Raw genomic sequence first — 25,470 nt, 5'->3', positions numbered from 1 at the left:
AGGCTAAAAATGTCTCTTACAAAAAAATCTGTAGCCCTAGGAGCAAAGCTAATTTTAGATTTTAGGTCCTTACAATCAAATTCGGCACGATCAAGTAATTGTATAAATACAACAAAAAATTAGTTCCCAGAGTAATTTGTTAAAAATGGAGCGAAAAAAGACAATTTTAGTTTTAAAAAATATCCCCCAGCATCTTTTTTTTTCGAACTCAGTATAAAATCCTTTAAAATTCATTTATTGATAATATTTGTTTAAATATAAGTTCTTTCAAAACTATTAAACTCACCTATATTTTGAATTCAGATTACAAAAGTACGCAAACTTAAAAGATATATGCATAAGCGATAAGCGAGCCAGATAAAAATACAAGTTTGTAATGGAATAAAACTAAATAAAATAAAAACAATGCCTGTCTTAAATAGTAAAACACACGTGATGAAGATTGTGTTTTTAAAACCCACGGTTCCACCAGCCCTGAGATACCCTCGTAATTTATCATCTGCGCCAATTTTAGTTTATAATATCGTTTTCCCACCTACCGTATAAAACAGCATTTTAGTTTGGTGCAGTATTGCCGATTCTAGCTCATGGACTTCATAAATCTAGCACTTCATAAATCTAACAAAATAAAAAACATTTCTAGAAATTTTCCTTCTTTATTTAAAATAAAGTAAAGGAAAAAAAATATATGAAAGTGTGTTATTCACGTTCATTATTTTTTAGAAGCAAAACAAAAGAAGCTGCTCAATAAAAAGAAAGAGAGAAAAATAACTCTCTCTTGAAAAAATTATTCGCGGCTATGCTAGGTCTTGTTTCATTCACATACCTTATACAATTTATATTAGGTGTATTACTTTAAGGCGTATTATTTATTGTATTTAGGCGTATTTACGTTTCTTTTCGAATTACTTTAATGAACTTTCACAGAAAAAATATTCAAAACTGTTTGTAGAATCAATGAAAAAATAAATTATTTGAAATATTCAAATAATGGCAATTTCCAAAAAAAAAAAATCGAAATTGAAAATTTTAACTACTCTGTCAAACATTTTACCTAAAAATTTATCAAGATAACGACATAGTATCAGTGCAAACATTATCCAGTACTATTGCTCAGCAATAATATTTTTAAAAATTCTTAAATTTGTAAATATCAGAGAACAAAATCCAAAACCATAAAACTTCGAACTAAAAGAATAGTAAGAAATTACGTAATCATGCCAAAAGATAGTAGGGGGAAAGGCAATGTTGTCGTTTTTAATAGCCAGTTAACCTTTTTATATAAAACAATCCAATCAATCATTTAGTATACCAAATAATATTTATCTGGAATTATCGTAGTATAAAATAATGCCACGCAAATAGAGGGTTGTGTAATTTATGTTAGTATGTAATTCCCATTCATTACTTTCGTAATTTGTATGAAAAGAATTACCTCATCAAGAAAAGAGCATAACACCTTATGTTACCAGTTGATAGCTGTTAACAAGTTTCGGATTATATCACCATGGGAGGCGATCAATTTATTGTTCTAAATGCTGCAAGAGTGTTAGTTTGTAGGTTAAAAGTTCTCTCAGCAAAAGGGGTTTATGAATTGCTTTGATATTCTCTTTTTCAAAGTGGGGCAAAAACAAGTATTAAGATTTTAAGATCTAGTTTACAATTTCTTTCACAATTTCTTTTTCACTGTTTAAATATTAGGATAAAATATTATTAAGTGTTAAAAACAAATAATGAGAAAGTAAGCAATTAAAAAAAATCCTACTTTCGCTGCACTTTTACGTTTCCTCAAAGATTCGAATAATTTGGACTAATGACTAGATCAAAGAATCATTAGACCAAAGAAAATTAAAAGGTTTATGTGTGCCTTGAAGTAATAAATGAATTAAAACAGACAAATGGTGATTAATCCTCACTAAAGTTTAAATATTAGGAGATGAAATCTAAAATCTGTGGGAATTCAAATTTACGCTAACTTCTTTAAAAAAAAAAAAAAATCTGCAACGGCTCTTACATTTGCAATAATTTAATCTTAATATTTAATCTAGAAATGTTAAACCTTATAAGTAATTTACTTTAAAAAAAAGTCATTATTGCCGATTCTAAATTCTCTTACATACTAAATATTATATTAAAAAAAAAAGATTAAAATGTTGTTTATAGGCTAATTGTGAAGTTTTTTTATTTATATTTTTGAAAATAACACATTTTATTCATTAAAGACAGGGTACTGAATGTTTAAAAAATAAAAATAATCAAAGCTAGGGTCCTGATGGCTCAGGGGATAGAGCGTTCACCTTTCAATGAGGTGAACCGGGTTCGAATCCCAGCGATGGCTGGTCGATACGAATTCCACATCCGGCTTGCGCTAGTCACAGTGCTGACGTAAAAATATCCTCAGTGTTAGACGGATCATGGGTTAGAGTCCCCTTGCTATCAGGCTAAGCATGGGAGCTTTTCGTTGTTTTCCTCGCCATGTAGCACAAATGCTGGTTGGTTCTATCAAAAAGACCTCCTCGAAGGGAAATTTGTACCAATACTTGATCCAGATGTTCCCTTGTGTTCTGGATTGGGTTCAAAATTACAAGCCTGCGGAGTTGAACATTGGTAGTCATAAGCCCGAAGAATTGGGTCAGCGTTCAACGACGGTTATAAAATAAAATAAAATAAGAAAAGCTAAAAAACAAACTTAGGTTTTATTGCTTAAAAATATTTCTGCAGGTTTATCCAGTTAGTTATGTTATAAAATAAAAAAAGAGAAATGAAGCAATCAATTTTGAATAACACTATGTGAAAAAATTTTTGGTTGCATTTATACAAATACTTGATGTTGCCTAATTCGTGTGTGGGGATTAAAAATCTGAAATTAGTTTTTAAAGCTAAATTTTTAGTCTATTTTTTGTCGAAGTACATGATTAAAAATATTATATATAACAGGGGGTTGAATAAATGTTGTAATGCAATGTTGCAATAAATGTTTTAGAAGAGTGTGGACACAGCATCAGGCTAGAAATTGCATACGACACCTTGTCTGGAAATGTCATCGTACGCGGCTAGAGGCTCTTCTCTGTAACCCGCCCTGCAATAACCTGTTTCGAAGCACACGAAAAAACAGTTCATAATAGGAAAAAGGCATGGGATCGTTTATGGGTTATGGGTCTTTTTCAGCATGGGTTCTTAACAGTTTTAATACTAATGATGTGACCAAACTCCCCTAAAAATTTTCACAACATTTTAGCAAATTCCTGTTATATACAACGTTTTTAATCATTTTGACAAAAAATAGACTAAAAATGTTGTTTAAAAAAACTGTAGTTTGAAGAGAGAAACCGATTCCAAATTTGAAATCAGTAATACGAAACTATCTAATATCTATTAAGACCCGACCGGTCTGTGTAGGGGTCCGAGATTTGGCCTGGTATCAGAAGGGTTCTGGGTTCGAATCCCGGACAAGGCATGGATATTCTTTCATTCTCTGTATCATCTGTCCTTACTGTGGGAGCAACGTTGGCCCACCTAATATGGTGCCCCTGAAAGAGTGGCTAACTCTGCCCTTCAGATGCCTGTTTTGACGAAAGGTCATTTTCCAGGTGGGCATTGAAAAAAAATATCTTTTCAGAATATCTGCACGCAACAGAAAAAAATGTCTTAGATGGAAAAAAATTTCTTACAAATTGGTAAATGGTTAATGTTTTGGTTAAGTGTTAAAAGTTAAATGTTTTAAATATGTATCAAATAATCCTGAACAATAATTTGATTTTACTATGTTCTTAATAAAATATAGTTCTTAATAATCATTTTATATACTAGTGAATTTGGAATTGTATTTTTGTAGTGGTAGACATACTACAGTACTCCCCACCAGAATTTTATCTGTGATAGAATTCGATGAACCGATACCACTAGTTGATTCATTGCTGTTTTGTGAGAAGCCGGGAGAGCTGTATTAAGATGACCGTCCTTTTGCTGATTGCGAGAGCTGTATTAAGTTCAGGGTCATGATTGCTCCTGTGTTTCCATTAGCAGTGAGTTTATGCGGGCAGACGTTGTGTGTGATCAAGACTGAGTAGCAACAGCTTGAGGAGGTGGATAATGTCGCAGTCACAAGTAGCAAGTCAACATGGCCGTTCATCGAAATAGACGTGTTTCAAATTGAAGTGGGAGTTTCTGTCAAGTTTGGCGTGTTTACTTAACGTCCGGGTTACCAATGTGGGGAGTGAGTAGTTATAGACCATGTCAACCTTCTTCTATGAAAAAATACCTCACCATAGAGTCGAGTTAACATGCCTTATATACTAGTGCAGGGGTGGCGAACCTTTATACACCAACGTGCCATTTTTTCTAAAACATTGTTTGATGAGGTCATAGACGTGCCGTCAAATAGTTTTGACTTCGTGATTATTGGGAAAATAATAATACTAAATACTATCAACTCAAAACTCTTTATTTACATTGAAAAAAAACAAACATTTTGCCATGTCTCAGTTATATGCGTAATTCAACTTAAAGTAACATCAATGTGACTTCTGTTGTTGCAGATTAGATGACCAATAACTTATATTAGGTTGTAAGATGTTAGTTTAAGCAGGACTGTTAATTTTTTTTGCTAGTTATTTATTGTTAGCTTGTTTTTTATGGTTATTAATTGGTTTTTTTTAGCATTGATTGTTAATTTTTTATTAATAATTGTTTATTATTTTGTGTATTTTTGTGAGTTTTAATTTAATTGTTACATATGCTTCATAGTGTAATACCATTTGTGTAATAACAAATGTGATCGGTGGCGTGCCCGAAATATTGCATCGGGTGCCATTGGTTCGCCATCCCTGTACTAGTGAATTGGAATTGTATTTTTGCAGTGGTAGACACACTACAAGTTGATCAACGAGAAAAGAAATAGATTTTTTTTATGAGATACATTAATTATACTAAATGTTGTCCAATACACTGGATGTTGCGTTTTAGGAGATTAATCAGTATTGTTAAAATTTCGAATTGCATCAATTTGTCACGATACGTAATGTCAGACATGCAGTGTTAGATTTAAGAACATTTTTTTTAAACTCTTTGGAAAATCTCAGACTGGTAGAGCGTGTGATAGTTTGATTACATCCTACTTTGTAGCATCGTAACTTTAACCAAAAACGGAAGTCACTCGAAGTAAAATAACATGCTTTACTAAGTTTCGCAATTTGTCAATTAAAAAGAAAATGGAGTATCAGTATATCTTTTCCTTATGACTGAACTTTTAAAAAAAAAGATTTAATTCTCTTCCTATTCACCTTTTAACTTTTCTAGTTTAATCACTGTGGTGCATCATTTTAGAAACTAGAAAATGCGCAAAACTTTAACTCTGTATTCAGTTTTAATGTAAAAAAATTATTTCGGAAATAATATTTTCATTACTTTTTAATTAACGTTAATAAATTAATTTATCGTTTTTTCTGACTTGATCTTTGAACATTAGTTTCTTAACTAACCTGATAGCTAATACTTCCTCCTATTTTAAGGTTTGGGTAATTATATATTTGAATTTTAAACTGCAATAATTTTTTTAATATTTTGGCTGTAAATGATATTGTTTTCAACGATAGGACTTTCATTTATTTGAAGTGAAATTCTATCAATGTTACTTTGGAATGACCGGCCTGTGTAGGGGTTAGGGAACTGCCCTTGCATCAGAAAGGTTCTGGGTTCGAATCCCGGGCAAGGCATGGATGTTCTTTCCTTCTCTGCACTATCTGTCCTTACTGTGGGAGCAGCGTTAGCCCGCCTAATATGGTGCCCCTGAAAGAGTGGCCAACAAATCTGCCCATTGATCTCCAGGTGGGTTCTAAAAGGTGGGCATTAAAAAAAAATTGGAATGAACAAGACATACCTGTTTTTTAGTTAAATCCTCGTACTTGAAGCTATTCCATTTTTTGTTTTGTTAATTATATTTTATAACAGCCGTTGAAAAGCTGTCCCAAATTTGAGTTTACTGCTACCAACTGTTCAACTCTGTAACCTTGTAATTTTGAACCTAATCCGAAGACAAAGGAACTCCTGGATCAAGTATTGGGAAAAATTTGCCTTCATGGGGGACTTTACGGTGAAACTAACTTGCTTTTGTGCTACATGCTGAGAAAAACCACGAAAACGTCCCTCGGTTAGTCTGACGGCAAGGGAACTCTAACCCATGATCCCATTATCCTTATTGCTATTGATAACCCATCCAAGGTTTATTGATAACCCATTATCCTTATTGTTATTGTGCTATAATTTCTAATATATAATTTCTAATTTCTATATGCAATTAATAATCCATAATTTATTTAATATTTCGGTAATTTACATGAACTTATTCATATAAAATGCCAATGAAAAAAAAAGAAACAAAACCATGTATTGAATAAATTATGTAAAGGATATGCATTTACAAAAAAATCAATAAGTAATTCTAGTCAAGTTTTAAAATTCAAAATAAAATAACTAAATTGATAAATGAGGAATTATGGTTCTCCAGTAGCAACTATTTTCAGCGTTTATAACAGTTCTTTTATGAAGACCATAATTCAGTTAGTTTTTTTCAATTTCAGAGCATATATACATTATTATTTATATACATACACCGAAGAGCCATTTCATTATGACCACCCTCCATCTATAACAATGGGCTCGCCCAGGTTTTCACGGTTTTTCGCCCAGGAACAATGTTTTCATGGGGCACATTAGGACCCATAATCCTCACAGAACAATCCCTGACGTCTGTAAGCTACTTGAACATAGTTACAGACCAGGTTTATCCATTCCTGCGGGGGATGGTGTTTACCAACAGGATAATGACCCATGTCATATGGGTCGAATCGTCGAGGAACATTCCAGTGACTTTCAAGTCATGTCTTGGCCCCCAAATTCACCTGACCTTAATCCAATAGAGCATTTGTGGTCCTACTTGGAAACCAAATTCGTTCTGCCATGATCCGTCTGTTACTGATGATATTTTGCGTCGGCACTGTGGTCCGTACGAGCTGGGTGCGGAATTCGTATCGGTCAGCCATCACTGAGATTCGAACCCGTTTACCACTTTTGAAGGCGAATGCTCTATCTACTGAGCCACCACGACTCAGGCTATACCATTAACGAGTATGGCGAAGTGGGATCGATAATGGACTACACGAATTGTTTCTCTATTCATATTGAAAAAAATCGTAAGAGCCGCTGCCACAATCATTGTTTTAAGTGTTCAACGCTACATTATATTTTACGTTACTGGGCAAAAACTTAGAAACCTAGATGGTGCGTAGAAAAATGCACAGGGAGTACGATGGAATAAAAAAATTATCATTCAGATATTAGAGTTCATATCGACCAACCATTAAGGGGATTCGAACCTGGGTCACCTCATTGGGAGGCTACGGTCTATTCCCTGATCCACCACGACTTATGCTTAATTTATATTGGTGACAGCAACTAGTAACTGATATGATAAGATTGTTACCTAAAATAGATGCTGTAGTAATAGTTTTTCCACATCACAAGTACTATAATTTCTAATAAATAATCAATTTTCATAAATTGTAGACTTAATAGGTTTAAGTAGAAATGTTTGATTAAAATAAAAAATACAGAAAATTTGAAGAGTTTGAATTGTAGTATTTATTTCGCTTAAGTTGATCCTTATTGTTTCAAGTATATCAGTATCTTAAACCGTGTGTTAGAATTCAAAGCTAGTCTATTTAAACTGCCTTATTTATTATTTTGAAACAATTTTTTTTTATTTGAATGCTAATCGTGTTTTTCAAAAAATATTCCTTAAATTATTTTTTGAACTATTTTAAAAGTTGTATCTTTTACGTTACACTTCTTTTTTTGTTATTTTTATGCTTGATATGAACCTGTAGATTTTTATAAATGTTTTAATGTAGATTTCTGTAAAAAAAAAATTTATAAACTGATCAAAAAATCAATCAAATTTTAACACCATATATAGAGTAAATAATTTTAAATAGCCTAGAAAAAAATGGTTATATGTTCTCTGAAAAATATTAAGGGGCTGGTAAAGTTCAAGCAAGAAGATTAAAAGTTTAAATGTTTGTAGCAACTCCATATACTTCTGTTAATACTTTGCAATAACTTAAAATGCAAAAAAGAAGAAGAAAAAGGTTTTAAGGAGAAGTCACTAACTATTTATAATGAATAAATGAATTTTTTTAAAAAATTAACTTTTAAATTGAATATCAAAGAACAAAAAAATTTTAATTTTTATTCATTTCGCTTATATATTATGTTATTGTGTTATATTTATTTTATTCATTTATTAATTAGATTAAAAGTATATTTGAGACCGGTATAGTCTGGTTGAGTGAGCATTAGGCCTATCCAAGAGGTCGTGAGTTCGATACCAGCAGGTCGAAGACTCTCCGCTTACAAAATGGTGACTGTTGCACGTTAAATCTGCCGAGGTCACAAAGTCCTTCAAGTTCCCATAACAAATCAATACCTCTGGGGTTACTGAATCAAAGATTAATCGTGCTCTGGTTCAGGTCAAAATTACGATTTGCGGATGAATGGTGTGTGAATGTGTCCTCCCAGTGAAACGGGCTGTGACATGTGTGTGGCAGAGGTCAAATTCTTGACAATAGATGGTGCCACCGGAAAACAAGAAGAAGCACATCCTCCTTACCTTAATGGCATACGACAACAAGAAGATTAGATTTTATTTATTTTATTTATTTATTTATTGCGTTATATTTATTTGATTTATTTATTTGTATACATTTCTGGGGCATAAAGATGGTTTTGTTTTAGCATGATTGAAAGCTTTCGAAAATACTTATTTATGCACTTGGATATTTTATTCTAAAGCACACTTATTCATAGAGAGGGTAATTTCCCCACATTTTGTATACCATGTTTGTAGACCATTTTCTTATTCAATTCCGATTATCTGATTCTCAATTATATAGCAATTCGATTATCCGATATCCCTTCCAATGCTCGTTAAAAACATTCCAACACACTTTTTATCATTATTACAGATTTTACCCAATGACTGTTCTGACGTCTGATCTAAAATCTGGCAGCTAGAAAACGATAGTTAAAATGAAAATAGAACAGTATCTATGATTTTTTTGCATGATATTGTAATGATTAAAACACACTATAAGTATTTTATTTAACATGGCTATTACTTATTTTGAATACTTTTGCTCATATTATGATGATTATATGCTAAAAAAATAGACCTAAAATTTAAAAATTTAAATTTTCCAACAATTTTTTTGTTCTTTTAGGGTGTCAGATGACTATATTTTGAACCATATATATTCTAATATATATGGTTAGACTCATGTAACGTATTATTTTTTTCTAATAAATATTAATAAATATAAAATAATGTAACTTACTCTTTATAGCCCAGCTTTTCAATTTCCTTATTCCATTCACTAACTGTAAGAGGCCACCATTACATTGAGAGGATATATTTAACTGACTCTGAACTCGCAAAATTAAAGGTAAGGCTTTTTTCATGATTGTATCTGTATACAAACGGAACGTCTTTTCTAATTCCATCCATTTATCTTCTAAAGAAGCATTGAGTGTTTTTCCATTCGGAAAAGTTGGTGTTGAATCTGAAAAAATTTCCATGTTCTCTTTAGTTTGAGGCCTCCGATTACTTGGCACCGTTGTGATTTTAGAACTTTTTTTATTATTAACACTAAACTCAGAAGATTCCGTCAGTAATAGCGTACCATCTGGAGTTATTCTCAACGGAAGTCCAGATGTTGAGTTTTTTTCTGTTGCCAATTTGTGTAGTTTGGTGATTTTAAGACCATGGGTCAATGTTGCATTTAAATCTTTTTTGTTTTCAGTCCAATTTCCATTCTCAATTCCTCTGCTTTGGTCACTATCAGGCGTTGTTTGTATCAAGTTTGGGCTAAAATCTTCTTTAAAAGTTGAGTTTGAGTCGGATTTTATGTCCACATTTTCATTAGAATAATTTAGCTTTATTCTAATATCTTTAGCCTGACCTTTTTCTAGGTTGCTATTTATAATATTTTCCGCACTTAAGGTATCAGGAATACCCTTACTATCCAGGGGTGCTTCAACTTTTTTAACTGTTAAATTATCACTCAGCGAAGAACTCTCTAAGTTTTCCACTGCAAAAATATCCTCATTATCCAAAGGAAAGGATATTTTTTTAACTGTTAAAATATCTGTTGTATCCTGAGGAAAACCTTGACCTTCACTTGATTCAATGATTCTGAATCCGCTAGTCAAATATACCAGGAAAAATACTAGCAAGTACAAAGCGACCGGCGGAATTCCGTTAGACATGCTGCCTGTTGGGGATTTTACATTATCAATGAAAGCGAATCTGTTTGAAGAAAATGAGGACAATTATTACCTGACTGAAAGTTTAAAAGGTAAGTTTCCGGCTGCAAAACCAGTCGCCAAATTTACCGCCAAAACGACTTTCTAAACAGTTCATTGAAGAATGTTAATCAGTAAAAGGAATCTTCCCTCGAAATTCGAATCAAGTCAAAAGGAGGCAGCTATTGTAATAGTGGTTTTACAATGCATTATTTGCTTTATAAATTATTGCTGTTGACGTAAATATTGCAATGAAGCGTGCAATAAACACTGGAGTTAAGGAAGTAGATAAATTAGATAATTCAAAGAAACTCAACGAATGATTAACGTATTGTTTTTTTCTTTTGTTTAATTACTATTATGTTCTTTAATCTTATATATATGGTTTTATTGTATAGGAACAAATTGTTAATAAATTATAAATTAATTGTTATAAATTAATTGTTATAAATTAATTGTTATAAATTAATTGTTATAAATTAATTATAAATTATATTCGAATTAATTATTTTATTTTAGAGGAGAAAATATTCTGAAATATTTAATTTTATCAAAATATTTTAATCATATATGACATAATTTTATTCTAAAAGGATAATTATCTGTTGATATTGTATACTTCATGTTGTTATACATGTCTGAGGGTAAGTTTAATACTCCGAATAATACTCCGAATTTAAGTGTCATTTAATATTTAGAAAGTACGAATTACATGTTGTTTTATTTAATTACAATTGGCGGTTAAAGTACTTTTCTTAATTCTCAAATATACTTACAAAAACAAAGTAAGAATGTTAAATTATCCATCATTTTAGAGGGCATTTAAAATTTTGACATAATTTTTAAAAGAAAAAACTAACAAGTTAACTAATTCGATGTTAAATATTGCATAATATTAAGAAAATTAAAAAAGGATGAAGCAATAATTATTTAAATTATAATTAGAATTTCAATCCATATTTTTAATTCTGTAATTTAATATTATTTCTTATACTTCTTTACATTTCTTATAATTGTTTATAAACTTTAATAGAGATAAAGTTAATAATCCTTCTAATTTAAGTGTCACGATAATATTTAGTACGAAGGAAAATACGAATTACACGTTTTTTTTAATTACAATAGGTGTTTAAAATATTTTTTTTTTGAGTTCTCAAAATTTTGGCAAAAAGCGTAGTAGGAAGATAAAATTAACCATCACTTTAGAGGACATTCAGAAATCGTGACATAAATTTGACAAAAATCAATAGGCAACTCGATGTTAAATATCACACAGTATTAAAAATAATAATAAATACTGGAACAATATATATTTTAATTATAATCAAAATTCCAATAAATATCTTAATTCTGTAATTTAATATTATTTCTTATACTTCTTTACATTTCTTATAATTGTTTATAAACTTTAATAGAGATAAAGTTAATAATCCTTCTAATTTAAGTGTCACGATAATATTTAGTACGAAGGAAAATACGAATTACACGTTTTTTTTAATTACAATAGGTGTTTAAAATATTTTTTTTTTTGAGTTCTCAAAATTTTGGCAAAAAGCGTAGTAGGAAGATAAAATTAACCATCACTTTAGAGGACATTCAGAAATCGTGACATAAATTTGACAAAAATCAATAGGCAACTCGATGTTAAATATCACACAGTATTAAAAATAATAATAAATACTGGAACAATATATATTTTAATTATAATCAAAATTCCAATAAATATCTTAATTCTGTAATTTAATATTATTTCTTATACTTCTTTACATTTCTTATAATTGTTTATAAACTTTAATAGAGATAAAGTTAATAATCCTTCTAATTTAAGTGTCACGATAATATTTAGTACGAAGGAAAATACGAATTACACGTTTTTTTTAATTACAATAGGTGTTTAAAATTTTTTTTTTTTTTGAGTTCTCAAAATTTTGGCAAAAAGCGTAGTAGGAAGATAAAATTAACCATCACTTTAGAGGACATTCAGAAATCGTGACATAAATTTGACAAAAATCAATAGGCAACTCGATGTTAAATATCACACAGTATTAAAAATAATAATAAATACTGGAACAATATATATTTTAATTATAATCAAAATTCCAATAAATATCTTAATTCTGTAATTTAATATTATTTCTTATACTTCTTTACATTTCTTATAATTGTTTATAAACTTTAATAGAGATAAAGTTAATAATCCTTCTAATTTAAGTGTCACGATAATATTTAGTACGAAGGAAAATACGAATTACACGTTTTTTTTAATTACAATAGGTGTTTAAAATATTTTTTTTTTGAGTTCTCAAAATTTTGGCAAAAAGCGTAGTAGGAAGATAAAATTAACCATCACTTTAGAGGACATTCAGAAATCGTGACATAAATTTGACAAAAATCAATAGGCAACTCGATGTTAAATATCACACAGTATTAAAAATAATAATAAATACTGGAACAATATATATTTTAATTATAATCAAAATTCCAATAAATATCTTAATTCTGTAATTTAATATTATTTCTTATACTTCTTTACATTTCTTATAATTGTTTATAAACTTTAATAGAGATAAAGTTAATAATCCTTCTAATTTAAGTGTCACGATAATATTTAGTACGAAGGAAAATACGAATTACACGTTTTTTTTAATTACAATAGGTGTTTAAAATATTTATTTTTTTTGAGTTCTCAAAATTTTGGCAAAAAGCGTAGTAGGAAGATAAAATTAACCATCACTTTAGAGGACATTCAGAAATCGTGACATAAATTTGACAAAAATCAATAGGCAACTCGATGTTAAATATCACACAGTATTAAAAATAATAATAAATACTGGAACAATATATATTTTAATTATAATCAAAATTCCAATAAATATCTTAATTCTGTAATTTAATATTATTTCTTATACTTCTTTACATTTCTTATAATTGTTTATAAACTTTAATAGAGATAAAGTTAATAATCCTTCTAATTTAAGTGTCACGATAATATTTAGTACGAAGGAAAATACGAATTACACGTTTTTTTTAATTACAATAGGTGTTTAAAATATTTATTTTTTTTGAGTTCTCAAAATTTTGGCAAAAAGCGTAGTAGGAAGATAAAATTAACCATCACTTTAGAGGACATTCAGAAATCGTGACATAAATTTGACAAAAATCAATAGGCAACTCGATGTTAAATATCACACAGTATTAAAAATAATAATAAATACTGGAACAATATATATTTTAATTATAATCAAAATTCCAATAAATATCTTAATTCTGTAATTTAATATTATTTCTTATACTTCTTTACATTTCTTATAATTGTTTATAAACTTTAATAGAGATAAAGTTAATAATCCTTCTAATTTAAGTGTCACGATAATATTTAGTACGAAGGAAAATACGAATTACACGTTTTTTTTAATTACAATAGGTGTTTAAAATATTTTTTTTTTTGAGTTCTCAAAATTTTGGCAAAAAGCGTAGTAGGAAGATAAAATTAACCATCACTTTAGAGGACATTCAGAAATCGTGACATAAATTTGACAAAAATCAATAGGCAACTCGATGTTAAATATCACACAGTATTAAAAATAATAATAAATACTGGAACAATATATATTTTAATTATAATCAAAATTCCAATAAATATCTTAATTCTGTAATTTAATATTATTTCTTATACTTCTTTACATTTCTTATAATTGTTTATAAACTTTAATAGAGATAAAGTTAATAATCCTTCTAATTTAAGTGTCACGATAATATTTAATACGAAGGAAAATACGAATTACACGTTTTTTTTAATTACAATAGGTGTTTAAAATATTTTTTTTTTTGAGTTCTCAAAATTTTGGCAAAAAGCGTAGTAGGAAGATAAAATTAACCATCACTTTAGAGGACATTCAGAAATCGTGACATAAATTTGACAAAAATCAATAGGCAACTCGATGTTAAATATCACACAGTATTAAAAATAATAATAAATACTGGAACAATATATATTTTAATTATAATCAAAATTCCAATAAATATCTTAATTCTGTAATTTAATATTATTTCTTATACTTCTTTACATTTCTTATAATTGTTTATAAACTTTAATAGAGATAAAGTTAATAATCCTTCTAATTTAAGTGTCACGATAATATTTAGTACGAAGGAAAATACGAATTACACGTTTTTTTTAATTACAATAGGTGTTTAAAATATTTTTTTTTTTTTGAGTTCTCAAAATTTTGGCAAAAAGCGTAGTAGGAAGATAAAATTAACCATCACTTTAGAGGACATTCAGAAATCGTGACATAAATTTGACAAAAATCAATAGGCAACTCGATGTTAAATATCACACAGTATTAAAAATAATAATAAATACTGGAACAATATATATTTTAATTATAATCAAAATTCCAATAAATATCTTAATTCTGTAATTTAATATTATTTCTTATACTTCTTTACATTTCTTATAATTGTTTATAAACTTTAATAGAGATAAAGTTAATAATCCTTCTAATTTAAGTGTCACGATAATATTTAGTACGAAGGAAAATACGAATTACACGTTTTTTTTAATTACAATAGGTGTTTAAAATATTTTTTTTTTTTGAGTTCTCAAAATTTTGGCAAAAAGCGTAGTAGGAAGATAAAATTAACCATCACTTTAGAGGACATTCAGAAATCGTGACATAAATTTGACAAAAATCAATAGGCAACTCGATGTTAAATATCACACAGTATTAAAAATAATAATAAATACTGGAACAATATATATTTTAATTATAATCAAAATTCCAATAAATATCTTAATTCTGTAATTTAATATTATTTCTTATACTTCTTTACATTTCTTATAATTGTTTATAAACTTTAATAGAGATAAAGTTAATAATCCTTCTAATTTAAGTGTCACGATAATATTTAGTACGAAGGAAAATACGAATTACACGTTTTTTTTAATTACAATAGGTGTTTAAAATATTTTTTTTTTGAGTTCTCAAAATTTTTGCAAAAAGCGTAGTAGGAAGGTAAAATTAACCATCACTTTAGAGGACATTCAGAAATCGTGACATAAATTTGACAAAAATCAATAGGCAACTCGATGTTAAATATCACACAATATTAAAAATAATAATAAATACTGGAACAATATATATTTTAATTATAATCAAAATTCCAATAAATATCTTAATTCTGTAATTTAATATTATTTCTTATACTTCTTTATGAGTTTTAATATAGATAAATTTAATTATGCTTCTAATTTAGGTGTCACTCAATATTCAGAAAGAACATGAATTACATATTGTTTAAAAAATTACAATTTGTACTTACAGTACTTTTTTTTTTAATTCTCAAATTTTTCCTGTAAAAAGTTGTATTGTGAAATTAAACCATCATTTTAGAGGAGGCAGTTCAAGATCTTGACGTCATTTTTAAAAGAAACAAACTATCAGATAACTTTATGTTAAATATCACACAATATTAATAACAATAAAAAATACTACAGCAATAATTGTTTTAATTATAATTAGAATTCCAATGAATATTTTTATTCTGTAATTTACCTAATAAATATAAAAGTAATAGTTAAGTAAGTTATAATAAGTTAACTTGAAATATTTTAATTCATAAAGTATTGTTGTTTAGTAATTTAGATGAATAATATTGAAAAGTAAATAATTTGCTTAAAAAGTGTTCAACATTCGCTGCGGTAAAAAAGGGAATAATTAACTGACTAATTCCTTTCGCATTTATTTGGATAATATTTTTATTTAATTTGTGCGAATCACAGACATTAAAATTTAAAAAACCGGAATAAGTGTTTCTTATCACAGATTATTCGTTACTTTTATCAAGTTAATGTATTAAGCAAGATTCTTTCTCATGTTAAGAAAGTTCATTAATTCTCAAGATTTGCCAAATGTGTCACATTACTATCTGCAACAAACACGTGTAATCAAACTGTTATTTTCCAAAATCAAACAAGCGATATATTTTTGTGAGGAATGTTCATTAGGTAAATGCAATTTTTTTATATAAAGAAAGAGGCCAAGGTATAGCCTCTTGTCCTATAAAAAAAGGGAGCGTGAGGGACTAATAATAATAGAGTAATATCTGCCATTATTTGTCAGGGATACTTATACGAATTTTTTAGTGTAATTTACAAAGGGCTATCAAAATATTTTTTTATTAGAATACTTAAAAAAACAATGGCGTCTACCTCAATAATATTAAGATTTGCATCGTCGTACCACAAATATAGTGCGAAAGGGAAAAATCTTACCGATTTTAACGATAACACCTTATACTTACTATACAAGTTCTGTTGTTTTAATTTGTCTTGGTTACCACTAAGGCTTTTTATGAATTTGCAAAAATAAAAACATTATAATTATTTGTAGCCAGTAATATCTTCAGTAGTCTTCATGTGACGAACCTATGACCTCCTTTGTATAGATAATTTTAATATAAATTTAAGTGGATCCATTATGAAATTTGTCATTTAGCATCTCATGTATATATATATGTATATATGTATATATGTATATATATATATATATATATATATATATATATATATATATATATATATATATATATATATATATATATATATATATATATATATATATATATATATATATATATATATATATATATATATATATATATATATATATATATATATATATATATATATATATATATATATATATATATATATATATATATATATATATATTTATATATATATATATATATATATATGTGTGTGTGTGTGTAATGTTATGCCTTTAAAGGCTAGATAATTGAAGAGACTTAATACATTTAAAAAGGCATTTATTGAGGGTGTTCGTTGGCTATGTACAATGATGGTTTCCCAGTTTTTCAGGGATGTTTGGATTTGACCCAGATTTATCTAGACATGAAGAATATAAAAAAGACACGCATTTTTGGCTATCCCGAAATTTTAAAGGGAGGTTCTGAGAGGGAGTGGTTGCAAGGATCTTCTTATCTTCATGAAACGTCATTCAATTGATAAAATGCAGAGATTTTGATTCGCTAAAAGGATAGATAGAGGAAGGCTAAAAGGAAGGATAGATAGATAGAGATCGCTAAAAGGATAGCGCCGTTCTGGTTCTGGGAAATTTTTGGGACTATCTTAATGTGTACTTCATCGTCGAATTATTGTCCATTAACTTCAGAAAATAATCATTTATCTGGCCTTATCTGGTTCATCTTGACTTTTTATGGCTCTTTGTGAGCAACTTCTGCATCTTAAACTTGATAAGAAACATATGTTTTAAGCTTATCAGTTAATATAGAAAGACTCGCATGAGAAATTCTATATTACATATAACCTTCTTTTAAGCGCTTCAGAACTTCTAAGAGGGGTAGGGGGCATCCTGACGACTCGAAATCATATAGCAATGTGGGGTCGGAAATGCTTTCCTGAAGCGGTGACGTACACAGAAGCACCATAAAGAAAAGAGACCGTAAGTGAAAAATCGTTTTAATAATACATTGAAAAAATTATATGACCTCCTCGGTCACCCGACCTATCATGTCTTGATTTCTGGGGTCATATGAAAACACTGGTTTATGACACCCCTGCTGACAATGCTGAGGAGCTGGTTGCAAGAATCGCAGTAGCTGCCGGAGAAATTCAAGATATGCCTGGAGTATTGCATAATGTTTGGATGTTCATACACCAGAGATGTGAAGTGTGCATTGTAGCCGGCGGCAGAAACTTCGAACACTTAGTTTGACCCATGTGCCTTATGATTTTTTCAATGTATTATTAAAACGATTTTTCACTTACGGTCTCTTTTCTTTATGGTGCTTCTGTGTACGTCACCGCTTCAGGAAAGCATTTCCGACCCCACATTGCTATATGATTTCGAGTCGTCAGGATGCCCCCTACCCCTCTTAGAAGTTCTGAAATGCTTAGCTGAGACACCCTGTATATATAATCTTTTAAAAATATAATAGATAAATATTTTCTTCATCTATAACAGTGTATTTATTGAGCTAAAATTCATAATCAGTAATTTTATTTTTATCAGGAAATAAAAGAAATTTCTGTATAATAAGATGAAGTGATTATTTTAAGATGGTAGTGAAAGAACAAGTGGTATGGTGGTGAGTGGCGATACAAAATATCGTATTAAGAGGATTATGATATTGATGCAACTGATCATGTTGAGATGATTATGATATTGATGCAGCAGATCATATTGAGGTAATTGTTAAATTGATGCAACAAGTCATATTGAAATGATTGTGATATTGATGCAACAAACCAGATTGAGATGATTATGATATTGACGTAACAGATGAGATGATTGCGATATTGATACAACAGATAATATTATACAGATAATACAGTAAAGCAAATAATATTTGAGTGATGGCAATACGCAAACAATATGTAAAGAAGGATTATATTGAAACAACTGATCATATTAAGGGATGCTGAATGTAGGTTGGGGCATTTCAAAAATGGACGGGACAAGTTAGTGTTAGTTCATCCGTTTTTGCGTTATTAATAACATATTTTTTCCCACATAAGTGTAGAAAAGAAAGATAATGTATACAATTCTTGTTTGTTTTAAAACTGTAAATATGGTACTTACAAATCCATAGTCTCGAATGTATTATTTCCAACACTGAATGACACCTGCTTCCTCTTCTTCTTTTTTTCTTCCACAAAATTATGAATTTTAAGCTACAAAATTCTTTTCATAGGTAATTTTTGTAAACAGAAACTTTTTTATTTAATATTTTATGCACATTATTAACGTATCATAATTTTTTTTTAAAAAAACAATTGAGAATTTAATTTTAATTCGCTAAAGATAGGAAAAATGACATGTCATTGAAACACAGCATTGTTTTCATACTCTATATGCCATTTCCAAACAATTACAGAGTATAGTCGATTTGATATGCTTAGTACAACTATTTTAATGATTAAATTGGATGTGATGGTCTGTTGTTCCCTTACATCTAATTTTTAATAATTATCGCTTATTATTTCTGCCCTTCTAAATAGCATCTTTATATTTGCTAATTTCAAATTATAAATAATTTAATTATAATCTAAACAATTTCAATTTTTAATAAATTTATAATTTGTCTTTTTTAAAACAAGACAAAAAATTAGTCAAACCTCAAATCAAAACTGCATGTAAAATACCTCAGTATGTTCAAAATTGTCATTGAAGCATAATGTTTTGGAAGTAAGTGCAATTTCACCAAAATTTTATAGTTTTCCTTAATTCTAATTTTATGGACAAAATATTTCCTTAAAGAAAAATAATTTTACTGTACTAAAATGACTTTTAATTAAAATAGATTTTTAATCAACAAATTAATCTCAAAAGGAAAAAAAATCTATAAAATATTACTAATTTTATTGATATCAAATGCGTGATGATTCGAGCTTAACCTGTTGGCGGCGGAAGTAAATGGGCGGTTAAACACGTGTTTTTGGGAAGTAGGTAAAGTGCATGTGAGAACTTGGCACGTTTTTTAGGCGAGGAAGTGATCTGAAGACGAAATCAACAACACAAATAAAACAAAGTCACGCTAAACATTGGGTGAATAACAGTGGAAGTAATCAGAATTATCTAATACCGTTTCTCGATAGCTTTTGAATTTTTTTTTCTGAGTAAAGAAAGAGTCTAGGTCAGTTGAATCGCAGTAGGAAGTTTTTGTGGATGAAGATTTGTTACACGCAAACAACACCTTTTTTTTTTTCTTTTCCCAAAAGACACTTTGTTGATTAATTTGTTATTTACTTCCCACTCAAAGAAATCGTCAAAGCGAAAACTATATTTTCTTGAGGGTGTTTGTTTGTTTACCTGAGAAGAAGAATTCGAGATTTAATACAGAGTGTTAAAAAAAAATTAAAGAAAAAGAATTCCAAAACAGCTTTTCTGCATATTATATAACTCAGCAGTTTCCTGAAAATGTTCCGCGGAACTCTAGGGTTCCATTGAAAGATTACAATGGTTCTAAAAGTTATGTTTTTTTTAACCAGTAATAATTCTACTTACATGCAATCAATAATCCATAATTTATTTAATATTTCGGTAGTTGACATTGTTGTGTCACAACAACCAGAAATAAGACGTGAGTTGTATCAAACAATTTATTTAAACATTCACACGAAAAATCACAAAATATTACCCAAAGAAATATCTCTTCTCAGAAAAAAACTCTCTTTCTCAACTACACAAAAAAAGAACATCACTTCTCGTGTGTGTCTCTCAAGCAAGATCATTTTAGCATTACCTCTCGAAGAATTGATGCTTTTAGCTCAGCTGTCACACACTGTTACGTTACAGTCTAACTCCTCCCTTCCACAGAGTTTTCTTTGCAAAAGTAGGAAATGGCAAAAAAAACATACATAAAATTTAGTCAAAACTGATCTATATAGGCTGACATAAAACTGTTTTGTTTATCTGTATATAGGAAAATAAAAGTTAACAACAGGCTCAACTTGATGTGCCCAAATGACTAAGTTAATCGGCTCAAACTATCAGCATTGATATGCATAGTTCCAGGTTTATGTATAACGTCAAAGTTCAAATGCTGCAAGGATAAGGCCCATCGTAATAGTCGGGAATTGATTCCAGTGTTTTGTTTAAGCCATACTAAAGGGTTATGATCTGTTTGAATTATAAATTTGTGAGGACCATCTATATAGCACTTTAACTTCTTGACAGCAAATATAATTGCCAAACATTCTTTTTCTACGGTACTGTACCTACTTTCAGCTTCACTGAATTTCTACTTAAATATTGTATGGGAAGTTCTTCTCCTCTATCACTGATTTGCGATAATACTACACCCATTCCAAGGTTTGAGGCCTCACACTGTACTATAAAGGGTTTATCAAAATCAGGACTGTACAGAACGGGGCTCTCAGATAACTTCAATTTCATGGTTATGAAAGCCTTTTGACATTCGTCATTCCAAAGTATAGACTCCTTCTTAGATTTTTCTTTCAATAAATCCGTTATTGGGTTAGAGATTAAGGAAAACTCTGGAATATATTTACGATAATATCCAGCAAGTCCCAAGAAAGCCCGCACTTCACTCTTGGTTTTTGGTACAGGGAAGTCTTCAACAGTTTTTACCTTGAGTTCTCCTGGACTTCTTTGTCCTTGTCCCACTTGATGGCCTAGATATTTTACATAGAATTGTGCAAATTTACATTTAGATGGCTTAATCTTTAAATTGGCGTCTTGAATTTTTTCCAATGCGGTGTTGAGATGAATAATATGTTCATCCCAAGTGTTCGAGAAAATGGCGACGTCATCGAGGTATGGAAGAGCGTAATTTTCACATCCTTTTAGTATTTCGGCCATTAGTTTACTAAAATAAAAAGGTACATTCTTTAATCCAAAAGCCATTCTCATTGGTCTAAAGGATCCAAAAGAAGTAACAAATGCAACATATCGTTGAGCTCTTTTACTCAAAGGCAGCTGCCAATATCCTCTGGTCATAACGATTAAGCTTATATACTTAGCTTCGGACACTTGCTCTACTCTTTCTTCAATATTTGGTAAAGGATAGTATTGGCTACGAGTAATTTGATTCAAACGTCGATAATCTATACATGGCCTAGGATCTTTTCCTGGAGCTTCAACTAATATTAATGGTGACGCGAAATCAGATTCACCTGGTTCAATGATCTTAGACTTCAGCATTTTCTCCACTTCTTCTTTCAATATTTTAGTTTGACGAGGAGATATACGATAGGGTTTTGTATATATTGGCTTTTCGGTTTCTAATTCTAGATCAAATTCTACTAAATGAGTACAACCAGGGTCAGTTGAAAACAAATCAATGTATTTATCCAGTAGAAGTTTCAATTCGCTTATTTGGTGATCATCCAGTCGGGTTTCTACTTCACTATCCTGCAATAATTTATTAACCTTCTCCTCATTTTCAAAATTAACCGGTTCCATCGAATAGTGCAAATCCAAAGCACTTGGAGTCATCAGTTGAACTAAATTAACGGTTTCAGGTCTTTGGAAATAAGGCTTTAGCATATTAACGTGATACACGTGAGTCGTATCTTTTTCCAAAGTTTGAACCACATAATTTGTTTCAGATAGTTTTTTCACCACTTTCATTGGACCAATCCATTGCACTGATAATTTATTAGGTCTGGTAGGCGCTATAACTAAAACAGCGTCGCCCATTTTAAAATCTCGCCTAATGGCTTTCTTATCATACCAAATTTTTTGTTTCTGTTTGGCATCTACCATGTTCTGAATTGCAAGTTCCTGGCTTCTTCTCATTCTATTTAAAAGCGAGAAAACATACTCCGAGACCGTATTTTCAGAATCAATTTTATCAGATAATTTTTCATAAATTAATGTCATGGGCGTTCGAAGATTTTTTCCATGCACTAGTTCAGCTGGAGTAAATCCGGTACTATCATGTACCACAGACCTTAAAGCAAAAAGCACATGAGGTAAATGTTGCTCCCAATTCGTTCCAGACTCTAAGCATAGGACGCGTAAAATTCTTTTCATAGTCCTATGAAAGAGTTCAACCGGATTACTTTGTGGGTGCTGCACAGAGCTATGTAATACTCTGATTCCAAATTTTTCCAAGAATTCTGTTGTAAGAGCGCTGACAAAAGACGTTCCTTGATCACATTGTAACTCTCTAGGGAAGCCCATTCTACTAAAAATTAACAATAATGCCTCCACCACTCTAGGTGAGCTAATGTCTGTTACTGGGATAGCATCCGGATATTTAGAAGACAAACAAATTGCAGTAATAAGATATCTATTTCCTGAATCTGTGATAGGGAGAGGCCCACATGCATCGACATTTATTTTAGTGAATATCTCTGGAATAACGGGCACTAACTTTAAAGGAGCTTTCCTTTTATCTTGAGATTTTCCAACCCGTTGGCACAAATCACATGATTTAACAAAGTTTTCAATATCTCGATAACAATTTGGCCAATAAAATTTTTTTGCCATCGCATCCTTCGTTTTGGTAGCTCCTAGATGAGATACAACATTTTCATGACAGAGGTTCATCAGCTGAAACCTAAATTTTTCTGGTACCATTAATAGCCTCCTTTTTTCACCACTTCTATCTTTCTTCATAAAATATAAAATTTCATTATAAATCTCGTACTTATTCTGTGACAAAGGAGAGTCACGAATCTTTTCAAAAATAATTTTAAACTCTTCACTTTCTCTTTGGGATTCTTGGAAATTTTGTGGCGAAATATTTAACAGTTCGATACCAATAAATTCTTTATTACAAGGTAATATCTTTTCAGTGAGTAAGTCATCGCTTTTCGCCGTTTGATCAGAAGTAACGATGTGTTCATTGGAATCGACTATACCGAGCTGTACATTATCTTTATTTTCTACTTCCCTCATTTCATTCATTTTTTCTTGTTTTCGAGTCATTACAGCACTTATCATTGGGACTTCAAACGAATTTTCCAATAGAGCAGCCGTTTTGTTACCCAATAAATAATACCCTTGATCAAGAGAATCACCTAATACAGCTGCCTTAGTAACCACTTTTCCTAACTTACAGTTTAATTCAACTCCGGCTAATGGGAAACAAAATGATTCTTCCTGTATTGGAGTTTTTATCCAAACAAATTCACCCGTGTACATTTCAGGTTTTACAAATCTCCTAGAAATTAAATCCAAGGTTGCGCCAGTGTCTCGTAGTATTGAAATGCCAACGCCATTTACCACGCCAATGCTCGTATATGGTGTCATTATATCAGGAAACCTTGGTTCCGAAACGTGAAGCGAAGCCATAGTTTCTGAATTTGTTTTCGCCTTGGGACATTGAGGGCGTAGATGATCATAAGAACCGCATTCGTAGCATTTAAGCTGTCTTCTTCTTTCAAATTCTCGTTCGCGAACATTTTCTTTAACATTATTTTTCTGCCAAGTCAACTTTTCTTTAGTTCTGGTATCACTTTGGTTCAGAGATCGCCAAGAATCATTTTGGTTACTTCGATTATAAGACACAGACTTTTCCTTGAAACTGTTTTTTAAACTTTCATAGTCGTCCAATTTTCCGGCTAATTTGGAATAAGAATTCAATTCCATCCAATCTTCAAGAAAATGATCTCTCATGTCATTTGGTACATGACGTTTCATTTGCTCGGTAACCATCAAACTCTTAAGATCATCGAAAGTGGTAATTTTTACTTCAGAAACCCATTCGCTAAAATAGCAATTTAATTCTTGTGCAAAATTTCGCCAAGATTTTTCAGGTGATTTAAAATGTCAATAAAAATTTTGTTTGAGTTCCTGTGCATTAAGGTTATATTGTTAAGGAATCAATTCTTTTACAAAGTCGTATTTATTGGCATCATTAGGAGACTCTCTTGCCAACATATTTGAAATGTCGGGTGGTACTACGCTCAATAGGTAAGGCACCCATTCATCTTTAGGAATTTGTGCAATTTCTGCTCGACGTTCAAAGTTTATCAGATACAACGACATTTCATCTTTACCTTCATTAAATTTTGGAGTTATTTGTAAAATCTGTATTTTATGATTTGTTTCACCTGATACCGGTCTGTTTTGGTGCTGAATTTGAGAATTTGCTTCTAATTCGAGTCTACGCATTTCCAATTGATGTTGCCGTTCAAGTTCTTCTCGCCTAATTCTCTCCTCCGTTATACGAGTCAAACACATCTTTAAATCCTCAACCTCATAATATTTACTTGTTTGAATTATTTTTTTAATTTCACAAACATTTGCTTGAGGTGGAACAGATTCACCTAATTCGTCGGCCAATTCTATCAAATCCACTTTTTTCGCTTTATTAAGAAAAGCCATAATTTACAACTGATAAAAAACTACATATACAATCACTGACTACCTTAAATCAACTACTCTTACTATATCCCACCGCTGTCACCAGTAAAATTCTGTTGTGTCACAACAACCAGAAATAAGACGTGAGTTGTACCAAACAATTTATTTAAACATTCACACGAAAAATCACAAAATATTACCCAAAGAAATATCTCTTCTCAGAAAAAAATTCTCTTTCTCAACTACACAAAAAAAGAACATCACTTCTCGTGTGTGTCTCTCAAGC

The 25,470-nt window shown here is 30.1% G+C and overlaps 2 protein-coding genes across 2 annotated transcripts in view; both read right to left on the bottom strand.

Annotated features, from left to right (window-relative positions):
- Positions 1-10,537, bottom strand: part of LOC107439503 (O-acyltransferase like protein-like) — a 40,668-nt gene extending 30,131 nt beyond the window's left edge. Inside the window, exon 1 of the mRNA XM_016052133.4 lies at positions 9,390-10,537. Coding sequence (XP_015907619.1) covers positions 9,390-10,320 — 931 coding nt within the window. The 5' untranslated portion in view covers positions 10,321-10,537. The remainder of the gene's footprint in view (positions 1-9,389) is intronic.
- A 10,573-nt stretch (positions 10,538-21,110) lies between these two features.
- Positions 21,111-24,533, bottom strand: LOC147810990 (uncharacterized). Its single transcript, XM_087162182.1, has 2 exons — positions 23,808-24,533; positions 21,111-23,741 (listed from the first exon to the last, which is right to left on the bottom strand). Exons 1-2 carry the CDS (start codon positions 24,531-24,533, stop codon positions 21,111-21,113), a joined length of 3,357 nt encoding a protein of 1,118 aa, XP_087018308.1.
- Positions 24,534-25,470: the final 937 nt, after the last annotated feature.

The sequence above is a fragment of the Parasteatoda tepidariorum genome, chromosome 4 (genome assembly GCF_982258835.1).
Source record: "Parasteatoda tepidariorum strain Cologne lab strain chromosome 4, Ptep-v5.0, whole genome shotgun sequence".
Classification (NCBI taxonomy): domain Eukaryota; kingdom Metazoa; phylum Arthropoda; class Arachnida; order Araneae; family Theridiidae; genus Parasteatoda; species Parasteatoda tepidariorum.
The sequence above is the reverse complement of the archived record's forward strand: the minus strand, read 5'-3'. Positions and strand labels throughout refer to the sequence as shown.

Coding starts and splice junctions, on each gene's coding strand:
- LOC147810990 (XM_087162182.1), bottom strand. CDS start 24,533: ATGGTTACCGAGCAAATGAAACGTCATGTACCAAATGACATGAGAGAT. Junction 23,742..23,807: donor AAGTCCCAATGATAAGTGCT/GTAATGACTCGA, acceptor GATAATGTACAG/CTCGGTATAGTCGATTCCAA.